We start from the raw sequence: 16902 nt of genomic DNA, 5'->3' as shown, positions 1-16902 counted from the left end.
GAAAAACAAAAGATTTACTGAATTATGTTTTATAAGAAAATACTCTTTTAGCCTTTCTGTTACAAAAGTTCATGTTTAATTCAATGTTACTAGCCTTTTCTGTGTACTTATTTGTGAAATGTTGCAATTTCTGAGTGAAAATTGGCTCTAAGTAAACAGTGAGAGGTTTGGTAGGCTATTACTTTTGGAGTGATCACAATTTTCATCTGGTGGGTATAAAAAAATAAAATAATAATAATAATAATCCTGTTTTCATAGGCCCTTTATGTGACCCTGGAGCACAAAAGCAGTCAGCAAGGGTATATTTGCAGCAATAGCCAACAATACATTGTATGGCTCACAATTATTTTTCTTTTATGCCAAAAATCATAAGGATATTAACTAAAGATCATGCTCCATTAATATATTTTGTAAATTTCCAACTGTAAATATATAAAAACGTCATTTTTGATTACTAATATGCATTGCTTAGGACTTCATTTGGACAACTTTAAAGGCGATTTTCTCAACATTTAGATTTTTTTTTTATTTTCAAATAGTTATATCTCAGCCAATGCTGTTCTATTTTAACAAACCATACATAATTTATTTATTCAGCTTTCAGATTACGTATAATCTCAATTAAAAAAAAAATTACACTTATGACTCGTTTTGTGATCCAGCCATCCAGGTTCACATATTAAAAAACTGTATTGTTGAACAATAAGCTGTAAAGTTCAAAGTAAGCAAACCTTTGTTTTATGGTATTTGCATAATCATGACAGAAGAAATAGTGAATTTAACTTTGCACAGACAAGATTAGTAAGTGATTTATTCAACTAGCCTTGTGGAAACATCAAAATGCAGTGCATTATCCACAATAAATGCATTAATGTAAACTAACTAACCACCAAAGATTACCTTGGTATAACAACTTCATCAGAAGGAGTTTTTATGGAGAATATCTGCTCGTACTGTGTTTGACCTTTAAGACTTATTTTTTGTACAGACTTAATGGAATCCTTTTTTTAGCAATAGTTTATACGCCTCATTTTTTCAGTTGACTGTTAGAAATGAACATTCTAAAGATTTAATAATTTAAAGATTTTATCTAGCTGTGTGGAAGTTTTTAAACCCTTCAATACGGCTTAAGAATTCCTTAAAACATCTCTCTTGGAAGTTTCAAAGGCATTAGCATTGAATATATTCTAGCTTTAAAATGCCTTCTGGCTGAGGAGAATGTTTCATCCCGGAGCGCCTTTGTTCTAATTTAAATAAGTTGCTTTGCGGGGCGTTAAAGCACTGCGGCCCCTAATTTTTCTGCCATTCCTTGTCGTTGGTTTCAAAGTCCTTCTTCAAGCCATCTGGAGTTTACTGCAGATTAAAACTCAGTGTTGCTTCATGTATAATGTTAAAGAACGTTTTGGGGAGGATCACGGAAACTAATTATTTTCAGGATTAAAGAGAAACAAAGCAAATCTGAGTAAAATGGTTCCTGTGTGGAGCTTCTTGCTAAACATAGAAGATTTATGATCAGTGAGTTGGTGTGAAAAAAATATCTGGGTTATATCTATATTTAAAAGTACACATTTGGACTTAAAATCTCATCCAATTATATATATATATATATATATATATATATATATATATATATCTTTCCACCCCATCTCATATTACTAATTCATTTCTGTGTTGGAAATGACGTGTTAAACATTTTTGAAAACAAAATTTCTAAGTAATAGTTAACTTTTATATGCTATTTTCACATTTTTTGCATAACCTGATTAAAAATGACACCATAAAATAAAGTTGCAACTCGTATTAAGAAATATCCATCATTTAGATATAACGAGTATAACGACCTATCTGATTCTTTAATTTGGCATACTTCAATAAAAAAGACATTATTACTTTTTCCCGCCGTCCTCTTACTGCGAGTCTCCTCTCGTTTTTCTGCAGGGCTCTTGTTCAAAAATAGTCTGCCTGCGATTGTAAATAAGTAGGTTTTAAAATTCAAAATCCCTAGACTGGGTTCTCGCTGCGTATTTGTGTGTAAAACAGGCTGCGGGGAGTTGAGATCTATTTGAATAAACTCCCCACAGCACTGACTGAAGTGTGCTATCAGAGGTTCAGCTGCATCCGGACTCCTGCTTGTTTCAGGATGAGGATGATGGTTGGTCAGAGAAAATACCTGCTCTTTTAAATGCAACCTGCAACCCAATCTTCACATGCTAAACAACCTGACACAGCTGTGTGGACTCAGTGGGTGCCCCTCTAATATGCATTAGCCTGCAGCATGAAATTTGCATGTTGGTCAAGGAAGGTTCATGCTAGGAAGTACTAGTTTGGGGCTGGTCTAGCAAAAAATGTCCTGGGTTCAATACAAATTATAATCTCGACAACATCTATGCGTGCACTTACAATGGAAGTCCAGGCACTACAGTACATTCAAATAAACAAGTTTCAGAGGTTTCGCCACAGGACCTAAAAAGTAGTGCAATGGGTGCCATCAGTAATATAAAACAGCCTAATCCACAAGTAATCTTCACGACTCCAGTCCATCAATTAACATCTTGTGAAGGTGAAAAGCTGAAGGTTTGGAAGAAACTAATCCATCAAGACATTTTTTACCTGGTGCTTCCAGCTAAAATACGAGTCCTCGATCCATTATTGTTTTCGCCAGTGTTAGTCATCAGGTCTGAATCAGGAGAGAAATATGCACAGATCAAGCACCATTTAAAGTCCAAAAACAGCTCTTAACAAATATGATGATGTGAGAGGACTACATGAGATGGAGGAGTTATTATTAAGGACTCTTATTTTGTCCGGAAGTGATTTAATGGTAGATTTGTTAAATATGCAGTAGAACATTAACTGATGGACTGAAGGAGTGTGGATTACTTGTGAATGATTGTGATGTTTTTATCAGCTGTTTGGACTCTCATTCTGACGGCACCCATTCACTGCAGAGAATCCACTGGTGAGCATGTGATGCAATGCTACATTTCTCCAAATCTATTCTGATGAAGAAACACACTCATCTACATCTTGGATGGCCTGAGGGAGAGTAAATTGTAAACTAAATTAAATTTTCGGGAAACTATTTCACATTAAACATGAGATTAGCATTATGAACAACACTTACTAATCCTATTTGTGCTATTCAACTCCTTTCATGACCATATAAACCCTTTATGTTACCCCTGATATTTTTATCCACATATAACAGTATAACTTAAGGACAAATTAAAAAACTTCAATTTTATAAACTTCACAGTATCTTTGGTGTCTGTGTTTTATGAACTTTTTAAATTTCTTTCAAATAAATGGCTCTTGGTTTGATATTTTGTGCTGTAGAGTACAATAAAGACACTGAATTTTTTACGCATGGCTTAAGCACAGAGATATTTTTGTGGTCAGGTAAACAGACTACAATATACAGAACCCACATACGGAAATTACACAGTCAATAAAGTTTTTATATAATCACAATGGTTTTGCACATGAGCTCAGATCACACAGGAAAAACTAAAACTGCATAACAGCCGTATTATTAAAATATAAATTTCTCTAAACAAAACTTGATTACAAATTCTAAGCAAATCATATCATAGCAGTGCCATACTGCCCTCTTGTGTGCTTTTATTAGCCTTGCAACTGTAGAGTGACAATGGACAAGCTACTATCAGTTATGGCATTTTCTGGGGGCATTTAAAAAATTGTGACCAAAGTATAAAGAGGTTTATATATGTTTCCATTCAAAGCATTAGCTCAACATTTATGAGATCCATACCTGAATGCATCTCAGTAAATATGCCCAGGTCACATTTCACCCTAGAAGACAAAAAAGGCAAAACATATGTACTATAATCAAAATTATAATTTTCATTAAGAAAATGATGCATATATAAAAACAATTAGGATTTTTGCATTGTGACATTTTCCTCTTTTCCATCTAAATTATTTTCTTAATTTGTTTAGATATATTTATTTAGTAACTTCAACAAAATGCAATCTTCTCAGACAGCAGTCTAAATAACTGATTGTATTATTACTGTTATAATTATAATTATTATTATTATTTTCTTTTGTTTATTTATCTCTCACAATGCAAACAAATAAAGTGAATGGTTCTACAAACATTCTGGATTGAAAATAAAATTTCTATTTATTTTTGGGGGATTTTGAGAGCAGGTTAGGACACATTTTGAGATATTTTGCATGATTCACCAACATTAAAATGTAGTTTTTACCAGATGAAATAAATTTTTGTGCTGACAAGGATTCTAAGCCCCTTGTATAATAGCAGCCAGTGATTTAATTGCACTCCACTGTACTTTGCCCATGAGCTGTGAGCAAACACAAGTTTATGCATGTGGGCCCCACATCTGTATGGTGTTATAGCCTGCGTGAGCATTTTTTTGCACATGTCCTACTTTTTGTGACAGCAGAGATGTGATTTCTGTGTGCCCTCCAGGGAGAAAAGTGAGTGGTTGCGTGGCAACAGATGACATGCATCCAAATAAACAAAAACCATATGAGACGACTGACCCTTGATAGTAGCAGATTTCATCCTCGGGAACTCATCCGGAGATGCTTTGGAAGATTAGAGAGGGCTGAAGAAATGCAAACACTGATGGATGGGCAACTAAATAAATAAATCAAATGGACGAGAATCATACCTGGTTGCCATGGAGACATACCTTCTCCTCACTTCAATAACTGCTGAGCGGAGAGGATCCCAGACTGGGGGAATAAAGAGGGAGAAATCCTTATTCCTGGAACAGAAATAAAGAGAAATACACAGTCACTGCATTTCATGTGTGCATAAAAATCCTTTGAAATGATATGTTTGATACATTGCTTATGCTGGAATACAGATGCCTTGCAGTCATGTGACTCTGGAGCCTGAATATCAAGCAGCCTGCATCGCTATTCACATTAATTTCCATCTAAATCGCAAGGGTGGATGTTTTAAGCCTTTATAACATAAAAACAAGTGAAGATCGACATTAAAAAATATATATATTATTAAATTTGCAATACAAAAAAATCAAATATTATCAAGTTGAGGCACATTTTAGGGTAAAAGTCAGCTAAAATCAATACTTTGTGGGTCTTAAACCTTTCTAAACCCCTTCTTTTCTATGCTCTCAAATCGCATATTAATTTACACAAACTTTATTTCAGAGAAAGAGAAAAAAACTGAAAGAACAACAAACTAAGATCATTACTGAGACACAATGTCAATTGATCAAACAAAACACAGCAAACAAAGCTGAGGGGAGATGGTCTGGGCACATTAGATTAGGTTTACAGCATTTCTTCATAACTGAGAATCATCATTTGGAATGATGAGGGAAGTAAAATATCTATTTACATGATTTCTCATTCAAATAATAATGAACATTAACATTCTTATCATATGAATTTAAATAATGGAATATGATATCAGGGTTAAGCAATATTAGGAATGTTTACCGTTAGCATTACTATCAATATATTTGCAGTAATAGTCTACTTAAAATCCCATTTTAGGCCATTATCCGGCAAAAAATGAATACGCTGGGGGTTTCCATTACTTAAAGCACTTATTAATTTATATTAACTTAATTTCAAACGAAACAAAGTTGGTCTACACTTAAACTGGGACGTCTTGCATATCGTAAGGGCCTCTTTTTGTTTCTGAGCCATGATGTTTCAACCTATCCGCAAAAGAGGGGGAGGGTAATTGCTTTGGAGACCCTATGTCTGATCGACAGCCGCGAAACCCAATCCCAAATCAAACACTCGTTCAAACTGACCAATAGCGTCGCCCTCTGGGCAAATCCGGCCGAGTGGGCGGGGTTTAAACAACAATTCCCCGCCCACCCTCCAATCGTTAGGTTGAGCGAAGGCTGCAGTTTCAGTTTGTTTTATTCACCATTTTGAGTAGCTGAAGGTACAATTTAAACTAAATACTTTCGTAGAGCAGGAGTGTTTCCCGCATTGTTTCATTTTTTACCACAAGGAGAGGGCGTTGGTTTGGCGACGTCTCCTTTAGCCCTCTTGTGTTTTAAAATACCACATTTCGTCTGCATTTTCTTCTGCTCTTTCACAATTTTAACCTCTACAGTATTCCTGCAGAATGGCAAGACCAGTGAGGTACGTTTGTTTCCGTCCGTCCTGCTGAGTCCTGGGCTTCACGCATGTGCCAGGCGTCCTTAGCTTCTTGTTTAGAGCTCGATTTCGTAACGTTTTTTTTGCTCATACGTGAATGTATTTTGCTCGTTGTCCCCTTCCCAGTGGCGGAGGACTGTCTCTTTTATATTTATGGCTAACGTTAGACGAGGATTCTGCGATCTGATGTTGCTTGTGCATCACCTACTTAAATTTCAGAATATATACGTGTTGTGTGAGAAACTCTCAAAGGTTTTGTGTTTCTTTGTGAGAATATGGCTTCCCATTCATCCTCGCCAAAGCGTCAGGAGGGGTAATAAATCCCCTCTGAAGGTGCTCGTTGGCCCTCTCTAGTGATTTTGTAACCTGTTGTGCGCACATATTTGCGCAAATCTCTCAGTGATGCAGAAATAATGGGTCGCGAAAGCCCGTTGGTGTTTTTGAACATGGAAGCACGTTTGAGGGATTTTTTTATTTTTTGATACCGTTAAATTAACACGACGCGGGTGACGTCAGAGGGGGGCGGGGTGGTTTAGAGCGACCACACCTCCCCCATAATACCCCAAAAATATCAAAATTTGATATTTAATCTCCACATTTTGAGTTCAAACGACAACAGCAGATTAGTATATATGGCTAGGTGTTACTTTTATCTACAAAAGATGAAATCCTTCACGCATTCATCATGTATCGACTTTAAAATGGTCCCGCGCTGCCCTCCCAAACATCCACCATTGGCGAAAGATACTGTTTTTACAATAAAACTTGAATAAGATCTGTTATTAAAACACAGATTATGAAAAGAGTCTGACAGTACTAACTATTGTTACTAATAAACGTGTAAATTAGACATTTCCGCCGAACTGATTTCGCAAGCTTAATTATTATTTCTGATGAAAAGGAAATAGTGAAGGACAACATTCCTGCGCATTTTAAAATCGTTTAAAATATATTGTATTCTGTATAATATCGTGTGCTATCTGAATTGATTTTTTTGTGAATAATAGGAGAGAATACTGTTTCGGTCTCAATAGTTAAAAAATTGTGTGTTACCTGCCATTTCTTTGTAACTATTTGTCAAATTTACTAGCAATTTCTGATTTGAAGTGGTTTCAACACTATTTTCCCTCTAGTGTATTTGAAATTATAATCCAAAAAGATCCATCTAATTACTTCGAAGTAACTTGTAGCTCTTCAAGCATCTCAACACTGTTGAGTGGCCTGAGTGGTTAAATAGGACAAGACTGCAGTATTAATGAAACCCTCATTGAAATGCTAATTAAGGAACTGTTTAACGATCATTAATTCAAGAAAACATAACGAAGCGAGGCATGTTAAATGAGCTTTAGTTTCCTGAAGAAATGCTGACCACCTTCCGATGGTCTGTAAGCCCTTAAAACGTGAATTAATGCCACATGCACCGCATCACAAATGTGTGCTTGGAAACTCTCTTCAGTTTGTTGTCTCTCTTACAGGAACAGAAAGGTGGTGAATTACTCCCAGTTTAACGAATCTGACGATGCAGGTAATAAACCATCTCTAAATCCATTGCTTAAGCTTCGGAAAAGTATTAATGTATGTCAGCAGTACTAATTGCATGTTTACTCAGTATTGGCATATAAGCATTCATATTAGGTAATCAGTTTGTGCTATTGTGTACTTGGTTCAATCTGTCTTTGTTTTTGTCTCCAGATGAGGACTATGGGAGAGAAAAAGAAACAACTAAGAAGATACGTGCTCCACCTCGTGAAATCAAGAACAAGAAGTCTAAGAATTCACAGGAAGAGAGGCAAGAATCTGTCTATTTTTAGTGTTTCAACAAGTAGTATCAGAATAATGCATTTTGAATAACTTAATGTACCAAATGGTGCGAAAGAGTGAATTTCATGACTGGTTTCGCTTGTGTTTGGATCTCTGGGGAACGCAAACCTTTTTGAGATCCATTTTCTACTATGACCCACATATGCGGCAGTTAATTATAACTAGAAAAGAAATACCACACACGAGGACGTTTTCTTTCAAAGAGCAAACTACTAAGTCTCCTTTTCTCTTGTCTTACAGCGAGGACTCCGATGACAAACTCTCCAAATCCAAAAATGATTCAGCAGGTGAATTGCGTTAGTTTCATCTACGGTAGTTGAATTATAGATTCATACAAAGATGATTAATCGCTAGTCTTGTGTTTTACAGATGATTTCGGTAGTGATGAAGACAACGACTTTGGAGAGAAAGAGGAAGATGAAGATGGAGGAAGTGACTTTGATGACAAAAAGGCCAAAAAGGGAAAGAAAGCAAAGGCAGAGAAGCCAGGCAAAAAGTCTCTGAAGAGGAAACGAGGTGGAGGTGAGTTGCAGATCGACAAAATATGCATTAAACATGAAGCACCAGACTATCAGCTATCAGCATAAAGTCTAGTCCTATTTTGGCTAAGAACTGCCCATTAAGACGGAATAAGATCATGTGATCAATATATAAAACAATCACAGTTTAGGAGTGCAGGTGCTGAAATCAGAAATGAAGCATGAATGAAAATATGGGTGCATCTGATGTGCATGACACTTGTGATTCCTCTGCAGATGACAGTGATGATGATGATGATGATAAAGAGGTGAGCAGGAAACCCAGGCAGGTGAGGCAAGCTGCCTCAAAGGCCGTGTCCAAACAGAGAGAAATCCTTCTGGGAGATGGAGGCAGTGAGGATGAGGAAAAGGATGAGGAACAGCAGGCATACCTGGACCGTAAGTGTGCTAGCTTTTAACTCTGTTGTTAAACTCTGATTAAGCATCATTATTATTAACATCGCGTACAGTTGCTAATGATTTTTGCCTGGCAAAAGATATTGGTGCGTTTACACCAGACGCAAATGAAGCGTTAAGCGCGAGTGATTTACATGTAAAGTCAATGTAAATAGACATCCTGCGGTGCGATTCGTGCTAATGAGGCAGCGCAAAAGACACAATTCTTGCGATAGATGCACGCAAATTGAGCGTTTCAGGTGTTTTGACGGGCGAGTTGAAAAATCTGAACATTGGCAAAATTTTGCATCCCGTTAACCAATCAGGAGCTTGCTCTAGTAGTGAAGTGATTATAACGTAGCGAGTGGAGGGAAAATCCGAAACAACAATGGAGGACAAAGTCATCGCCGATGTATGGTACTTATTCATACTTTACAGAAACAGGAATGAAAAGGATCTTGCTTGGAAGAAATAGATGAATTGAATAAAGACCAAAGATTACCTGTTAGATTTACCCAAAGCGAATTATATATTATGTTGAACCACTAAAGAGACTTCAGAGTCAGTGGCGAATGTCAGAAGGATGTTGAGTTGAGAGTGCTCTTATTTTGAGAGTGCATATTATGATAACCGTAATATTTTCGAAAATGATCCGAATAAATGGTGGTTGAAATCACAATGCTGCGTGAACTCAACTGCAGAAGCCCCTCCCATGATGCAAATTCGCGTCTGTTGTAAAGTTAATTTCACGCGCGAATAGCCAGATTTATTTGCACAAGTCGCGTCTGGTGTGAACGCACGGTAAAACATATTGAATAATAATATAAGCCTTTTTACTTAAGCCAGTAATTGGACACTCGTATATTACAATTTTCTCTGTTGCAGAAGAGTCAGGCAGTGACGAAGACTTCATGGTTGATGATGATGATGACAGCGACTATGGGCACTCCAAAAAGAAAGGCAAAAAAGTAGTGCCGAGAGGAGGAAGGAGAGTGGAGAAAAAGGACAAGAAGTCCCCTAAACCCCGACTAAAGGCCACAGGTAACTACTGCCACTCCTGAGAGTCTTCAATGTCTCTTTTTTTGTGTTCCAAGTAACAAAGAATATCATACAGGCTTGAAATTATCTGTTAGTGATGTTAGCATAAAATAATGATGTTATCATTTTGGGGTCAACTATTCCTTTAATTTTTTTAATTTAAGTCATTTATTGCTTAAAAAGGTTGTTGGCCGGAGGCTGTTGAATTGGAATATGCCAAAAAAGACTTTAGGCAGGAATATTTTAAAGTTTGATTAAACCTACTGCAGAACTACTGTAGCCGCAAGGTACATGTCAGTAAGATTATTTTAATGTTTTTGAAAAAAGACTCTTATGTAAAATATGCCTCAAAACAGTAATATTATGAAATAAGTACTATTTTGAAATAACATTTTTGTTTTAAAGGAACACTCCAATAGTTTTGAAAAAAAGGCTCATTTTCCAACTTCCCTGGAATTAAACGGTTGAGTTTTACCGTTTTTGAATCCATTCAGCCGATCTCTGGGTCTGGTTGTAGCACTTTTAGCTTAGCATAGATCATTGAATCTGATTAGACCGTTAGCATCTCGCTCAAAAATGGCCAAAGAGTTTCTATATTTGTCCTATTTAAAACTTGACTCTTCTGTAGTTACATCGTGTACTAAGACCGACGGAAAATGAATTTGAGGGAGATGCTAACGGTTTAATCAAATTCAATGATCTATGCTAAGCTAAAAGTGCTGCCGTCAGACCCAGAGATCGGCTGAATGGATTCAAAAATGGTAAAACTCAACTGTTTAACTCTAGGGGAGTTGGAATATGAGCCTATTGTCAAAAAAAGTGGAGTGTTCCTTTTAATATGTGAAAATGTAATATATTCATGTAATGGCAGAGCTGAATTATCAGCATCATTACACTAGCGTTCAGTGTTATCATTTAGAAATCATTCTAAGGCCATCCTTAAAAATATTCTTGTTTGCCGTAACCCGACTGACCCTGCCAATTTAGGACCGACTCAATTATTATTATTTTTTTTTGCTTTTAGTCCGACCGACTTGCCGATTGTAAATTTGCATTAAGACCGACCAATTTTTTTTTTTACTCTTCAAACTACTAATGCAAAAGCAATAAAATAATATTAATTATATTTAAGTATTGTAAATATATAAATTTTCTAGGCCTACATACAAACGAAGGCTATCGTCCTTAATTTAAAAAAACCTGTGACGTCTATAACAGATGTCACACTATTGCTGTGTCCGAAACCGCTCCCTATCCACTATATTTATTCGTTTAGCTGACGCTTTTATCCAAAGCGACTTACAATTGCTATATATGTCAGAGGTCGCACGCCTCTGGAGCAACTAGGGGTTAAGTGTCTTGCTCAGGGACACACTGGCGGTTCACAGTGGATTCGAACCCGGGTCTCCCACACCACAGGCATGCGTCTTATCCACTGCGCTAACACCACCCCTAACTATATAGTGCACTATATGGGGTGTCAGCCATTTTGTAGTGCTGTCCGAATTCTGAGTGAACTACTTAATTCCCTACAGTTGTCCATTACTTTTTACCCACAATTCATTCTGATTTCGAGTATACAACCCATGTACACTCGCTGAAGCACTATTTCCCACAATCCAATGCGTAGCGTCGAGCTAGAAGCGGGAGCGGGAGCGAGCGAGTTTGAATGAGAGATGAAGTTTACATCTTTATTATTTCTGTTTTAACGTTTTTCCTACATTATATTAAAATATGTCATGTAGGCAATAACTATAAAACAATAATTTACTGAGGTGGCATCGTTGTTAACTTACAAAAATGATGATAATTTGGTGGAAAATGTACATTTTTTGGTTAATAACAGGTAGCTTAACGTTAGTGTATTCTGATGTAAAATTAACGGTCGCCTGAGGACGCTCTACAACCATCTTATCTGAGCTCAAAATGCTGCTTGAGCGAGTGTCAAGATACTAAAAATAATAAATACATAATTATGAACGTGTTTGTGTTTATTTTTGTTCTCAGTACGTTATTTTAATAGCAATTAATGCATTAAAACAGCCCGACACCGCTTTAACTTGGCACGAAGTTCTGGAAAAACTGTGCCCAGATCTTTTCCCATCCCTTCTCCCGTCTAGTCTAAAACCGTGTCGACTGTCACTATGTTCAAAAATCTATTGCACGAATCAACCAACACAAGTTTTGAAAACGAAAATAGGAAATTGATTTTAACTACCTTCTCTCGGAGCGCGTCCAGGTTTTTTTTTTTTTTTTGGAACACGCATCACACAGCAACTGCAGCTTCAGACACACGCATAACAGCAAATAATACTTCTGTACACTGTTTCTCTTTTTACAACAGAAATGTGAATTCTGCCGGCAGGGGCGAAAATTTCATCTAAATGTTGGGGGGGACAATAAACATAACATTTCTCACAAGCAAGTTTAGAAGCAAGGGGACACCAATAAAACAGGCAAAATTGTACTTAAGGATATGTGTACAGAAAGGAAAGCCTACTACTTACTTACTTTGCCTTCCTTTGTTCAAAAAGTGGATTCATTCAGTTAGGAAACACCTCCTCAGTGTGTTTCTCAAAGACGCAATTACTGTCACTGCTGTAGGTAAGTTTTCAACTTTTTTCGTTGGTGAAATAGAGCTAAAACAGGCAATATGGTGTCTAAAATGCACTTAATATTAACTTCGTTTATAAAATTTTTGTTTGCACATTTTTTATGCTTATATCTGGAGAACAACTGCACTCTTAGTATGATGTTATATTAGATTAACTATATTAAATGAAATAAATGGCTCGTGGATTTTAAAATAGATGATGTTACTTTTCTCAGCACTCCTCAGTGCTATTCGGCACATTCGCGATAGGCGCGGAACTTTCATGTAATGGTATTACGACTGTGAAATTACAAACAAAAATATACACATTCTGGGACATGAACTGAAACGAATAGTAAATTTTATCTACATTAAATCTTCCTCATTTTCACCTTAAAATTTGGGGGAAACTGTGCCTAGCTGCCTCTCCCGACGAGCTGCCACTGAAACCGCCTAAATCATAGTGAACACGGGAAAATCTAAATGCTCACCCGCACTAGTCTAATCTAACGTACAAGACTTGTATATGCAGACACTATGGGTGTGTGTAAGATTTTATTGAACAAACTAGGTAAACGCCTGTATAAAACAAGGGTAAACGTTATAAACTCTTAACAGCGCAGACTAAAAGTAAATCGGTGACAAAAGTAAATTGGTACTCTAATATTTTTTGGACACGATTTATTAATGACTCAGCTTCCTCTATATTAAATAAACACATCATTTGATATTTAATGTGAATAAAGTAAGCTTGACTAGTTCCACAACTACTGAAACATGATGTTTTCTCGCACCGGAATGTGTGTCAGTGGTGGTGAGGTAAAAGGGGAGCAGGCAGTGGACCAAAGCACTGTGAGGCAAAGCAGGGGGAACTCGAGATGTTTAAAACTTTTTTTTTTTATTGTTGCTCCGTTTGCATTTTTGTTTTACTACTTGCACAATTAGTTTAACTATATATCATTATATTATTTACAATACACATTTCAATTATATTTTAGGGGGGGACAACCCTCAGATGGGGGGGTCCGAACCCCCCGAGATTTCCGCCTATGTCTGCCGGTATTCAGACAGTCTCATTCATACAAATACAGATTCGGGCTAGAATCGCCCAGGGCTGTCAAAATAGCTGAAAAACGAAATTTGAATTTTTTACTTAAATATGATCAAAATTCAAATTGTTTTCGAATTTAAAATGCAAAATTTCAGTTAGGGTGAAGAAAAGCTTTTTGCTTCTCTTCTGAGGCCTCAAGATAGCGCATCGAGCAAAATATTACTGCATGTTTATTCAAAGAATTAGGATACATGACTGTGAAAAAACAACATACTTTTCATTAAAAAAATATTTTAAATATTATTAATTAAAAACTTAAAAATAATTAAAAACATTTAAAAACATGAGATGCAGTGGGATGGGGAACAAAAACCCAACATAAAGTTTCGAGATATTTTTAGAAAATTAAATTAAATCCATTAATTTTACATGTCTTTCTAAACATGCGGCTCTCTTGTGCGACGGTGTCCCTCTAGAAAATGCACGAAATATGCGTTCTGTGTGAACGACTTGGTTTCAGTTTTGATGTAAACAAGATCTTCTTTTTTTTTTTTTTTGTAGTGTATTCAACTGGATAGGCTAACATAACCTTATAATGCAATGCCACATACATCATCGCATCTCGTGCGCCACTGATAAAGATCAAGTATACTTCTGCCGTCCGCACACTTTCTGCATTATGTCCTTTTCATTATCCCCGTGCGGGCATTTTTTGAGACCGCGCGGACGATGCGCGTACACGAGGTGAAAGATGAGACCGCAGATACTGCGTGTCGAGCTCGTCCGCCTTTAAAAGTTGTGTAGACCAGGGGGGCAGGGTTTCATATTTTTTTGAAGCACCCCTGGGCGCCGCCATTGGCTAGCGGACCCCCACCTGCTGTTAGCATTCCAATGACTCCCATTCATTTTGGCGTCACTTTGACAGCGAATAACTTTACATCTGAGGCGTTTAAAGACTCCATTTGTCCATTAATTATTTCTAAAGAAACACGAAACTGTATAAAAGGCTCCATTACCTTGTATCCTACGTTATGGTCCCGTAGAAGCCGTTTTTGTAAAAAATAGGCTAATGATTGCGTCATAACCAGCGACTCTGTCGCACAGTAGAGAAATTACCGTATGGACAGGAGGAGAAGCTCGCAGACAATCTTTTACTGTCTATGAGCATATCGAGGGGACGTGGAGGTATAAAGTCAAGGGAGATCATTAATCAGAATACTTACCAAAATTTGCTCCTGTTCACGCTTCTATTTGCCATATAAAACTTTAGACATACAATTTTTTTTTTTACAATCGATTCAATGAACACTTGTCACTCAAATCAAACAGGATTTTTTTTTCACAAAAGTGACAACCCAAGAAAGCAAAGTAAACAGTCTCTCATTTGTAGGTTGCATTGATACCTAGCGTTGGATGCAAGTAAAACAGTATAACAGTACCTCATTTTTTTTCTTCTCACCTGAAATTCATGCAATAAACATGTTTTTGACAAAGATTTAAATCTGCTTGTGGTCTATATAGCCTGCATCAAAATGAGGTTTGCAATTATGCGCCCGAAGGCACGGGTTGAAGACCCAGTCAGTGACGTCACAATATGCTAATTTGTTTAAATTCATACCTACGTCATCACCAAAATGTTCTTTTTTTTTTTTTTACATTGAAACTTGAAAAAAAATATATAGACCGACCTACCGTCCCTTTTTTTTTAATTTTTTTTTATTATTAATGTTACTGCAAACCAAAATATTTTTAGGGATGGCCTAATATTCTGATCTGATGCACAAGAAACATTTCTTATTATGATCAATATTGACAACAATTGCTGCTGCTTCTTTTTGAATTTTTTCACAATTCTTTGAATAAAGTTCAAAAGAACTGCATTTTTGAAATAGAAATCTTTTGTACCTTTATCCTTCCTGAATGAAACAAAAAAATAAAAATCCTAATCACCCCAAACTTTATAAACGTGTTTGTTTGTCCCTCAGTGAACCCCAGCCCTATGAAAGGCAAAGGGAAAGGTCGCCCGAGTTCGGCTAAAGCAGTGGAGAAATCCTCGCCCAAAGATGACGAGGAACCCGAGAGCCCTCTTGAAGATGAGGAGGAGGAAGAAGAGGTGGAGAAGAAGGAGTCTCCTCCATCCAAAAAGACGAAGGATGAAGCCCCTGAAGACGAGGAAGAAGATGAGGAAGAGGACGGCTCAGAAGAGGAGGCTCAATCCGGGGAAGACTAGCCATGTTACTAACCTTGTCCCTTTATTCTATTTCCCTTTACACTCTCTTTTTTTTTTTTTTTTTTAAGTTTGTTTGCTTTTCAGAGTTTTTTCAGTGTCTGTTGTGGCCTGGCTCAACGGTTTGAACTTTTTTTTTTTTTCTATAATTTCCATATCGCGAAGGACATTTTCCCAGAACTTGTGAGCGTATATATCTATATATATTATTGAGTAAAATGTGTCTGAGTCTGTTTATTTATGGGTATATAATCTTGAGGGAAGCCCATCGTTCCAAACCAAGTAGCGTCGCTGCTCGCCCAGAGTGATCACATGACCGAATTCTCCCAAAATGCTTTAGCTTGTTTATTTCCGTAACCTGTATAAAGCGTAGGGTTCACTCTGCATTGTTGCGGCTGATGGTCCTCGTTCATAAAATGAATTGCTGTGTAAAATGTTCGTAAAACCATTCGTGTGTAAAGTATCGCAACTGAGGGCGATAAACAATTGTTTACAAACTGTTACAGCTGATTTGATTGTGCTTGTTTTTTATCAACAAGCACCGTGTTGTTGCATTCAGTTTGTTTGTAAAACCGCATTTGCGAAACTTACCACAAAATACAGCAATTTACCTTTGAATAGTTTTGCGAAGTTTTACAACAGCGTTTCCTGAATGAGATCCGATGCGTTTGTTGTGTAGTGACTATCTAGAAAGCCGTTTGTTCGAAAGTTTCGTAATAGTTGACAGCGTTTGTTTTGATACTAGCGGTCAGGGTCCTGCTTATCCCAGGATTCGTTTTGTATTTATTCCACATGCGCTTGCAGCTCTTTACATGTTGATCATCAGCTGAAGATGGAAAATAATGCTATCTAAAGCTCATGTTTTGAGACTCTTTCGTCATGGTACACATTTTATCAAGGGTTTGCTATTCAGTTTGTAGTTTTACCTTTTAAATAAACTGTCTCGTTTTGTGTAATATAAACCATAATGTTGTCACTGTTTTGAATAGAATATTCTGGGTTAAAAAGGTCAAGTTCTGTTTATGAAATCTGCAGAATTTTTACCGAAAATCTTAAAGATTTGTACCTCAGTTTGCTGTGCACTTATAATGCAAGTCTTTACAGCAACAGTACAAGGTTT

At 36.8% G+C, this 16902-nt stretch overlaps 1 protein-coding gene and 1 long non-coding RNA gene across 2 annotated transcripts; one reads left to right on the top strand and one right to left on the bottom strand.

Moving 5' to 3' along the window:
- Positions 1-3593: 3593 nt before the first annotated feature.
- Positions 3594-5567, bottom strand: LOC132126126 (uncharacterized). Its single transcript, XR_009427362.1, has 4 exons — positions 5461-5567; positions 4662-4757; positions 4531-4595; positions 3594-3813 (listed from the first exon to the last, which is right to left on the bottom strand). It is a non-coding gene; the product is annotated as an uncharacterized LOC132126126 (long non-coding RNA).
- A 297-nt stretch (positions 5568-5864) lies between these two features.
- On the top strand, positions 5865-16262 carry LOC132126307 (nuclear ubiquitous casein and cyclin-dependent kinase substrate 1-like). Its single transcript, XM_059537493.1, has 8 exons — positions 5865-6123; positions 7614-7663; positions 7831-7927; positions 8200-8246; positions 8329-8481; positions 8715-8876; positions 9759-9914; positions 15541-16262. Exons 1-8 carry the CDS (start codon positions 6107-6109, stop codon positions 15783-15785), a joined length of 927 nt encoding a protein of 308 aa, XP_059393476.1. The 5' UTR covers positions 5865-6106; the 3' UTR covers positions 15786-16262.
- Positions 16263-16902: the final 640 nt, after the last annotated feature.

The sequence above is a fragment of the Carassius carassius genome, chromosome 44, assembly GCF_963082965.1.
Source record: "Carassius carassius chromosome 44, fCarCar2.1, whole genome shotgun sequence".
Taxonomy (NCBI): Eukaryota; Metazoa; Chordata; class Actinopteri; order Cypriniformes; family Cyprinidae; genus Carassius; species Carassius carassius.
This window is presented reverse-complemented; position numbering and strand designations above follow the sequence as displayed.

Bases quoted from the DNA above. Each gene is read 5' to 3' on its own strand.
- LOC132126307 (XM_059537493.1), top strand. The intron at 7,928-8,199 runs GCAAGAATCTGT...CTTGTCTTACAG, and splicing joins AAGAATTCACAGGAAGAGAG to CGAGGACTCCGATGACAAAC. The intron at 9,915-15,540 runs GTAACTACTGCC...TTTGTCCCTCAG, and splicing joins ACCCCGACTAAAGGCCACAG to TGAACCCCAGCCCTATGAAA.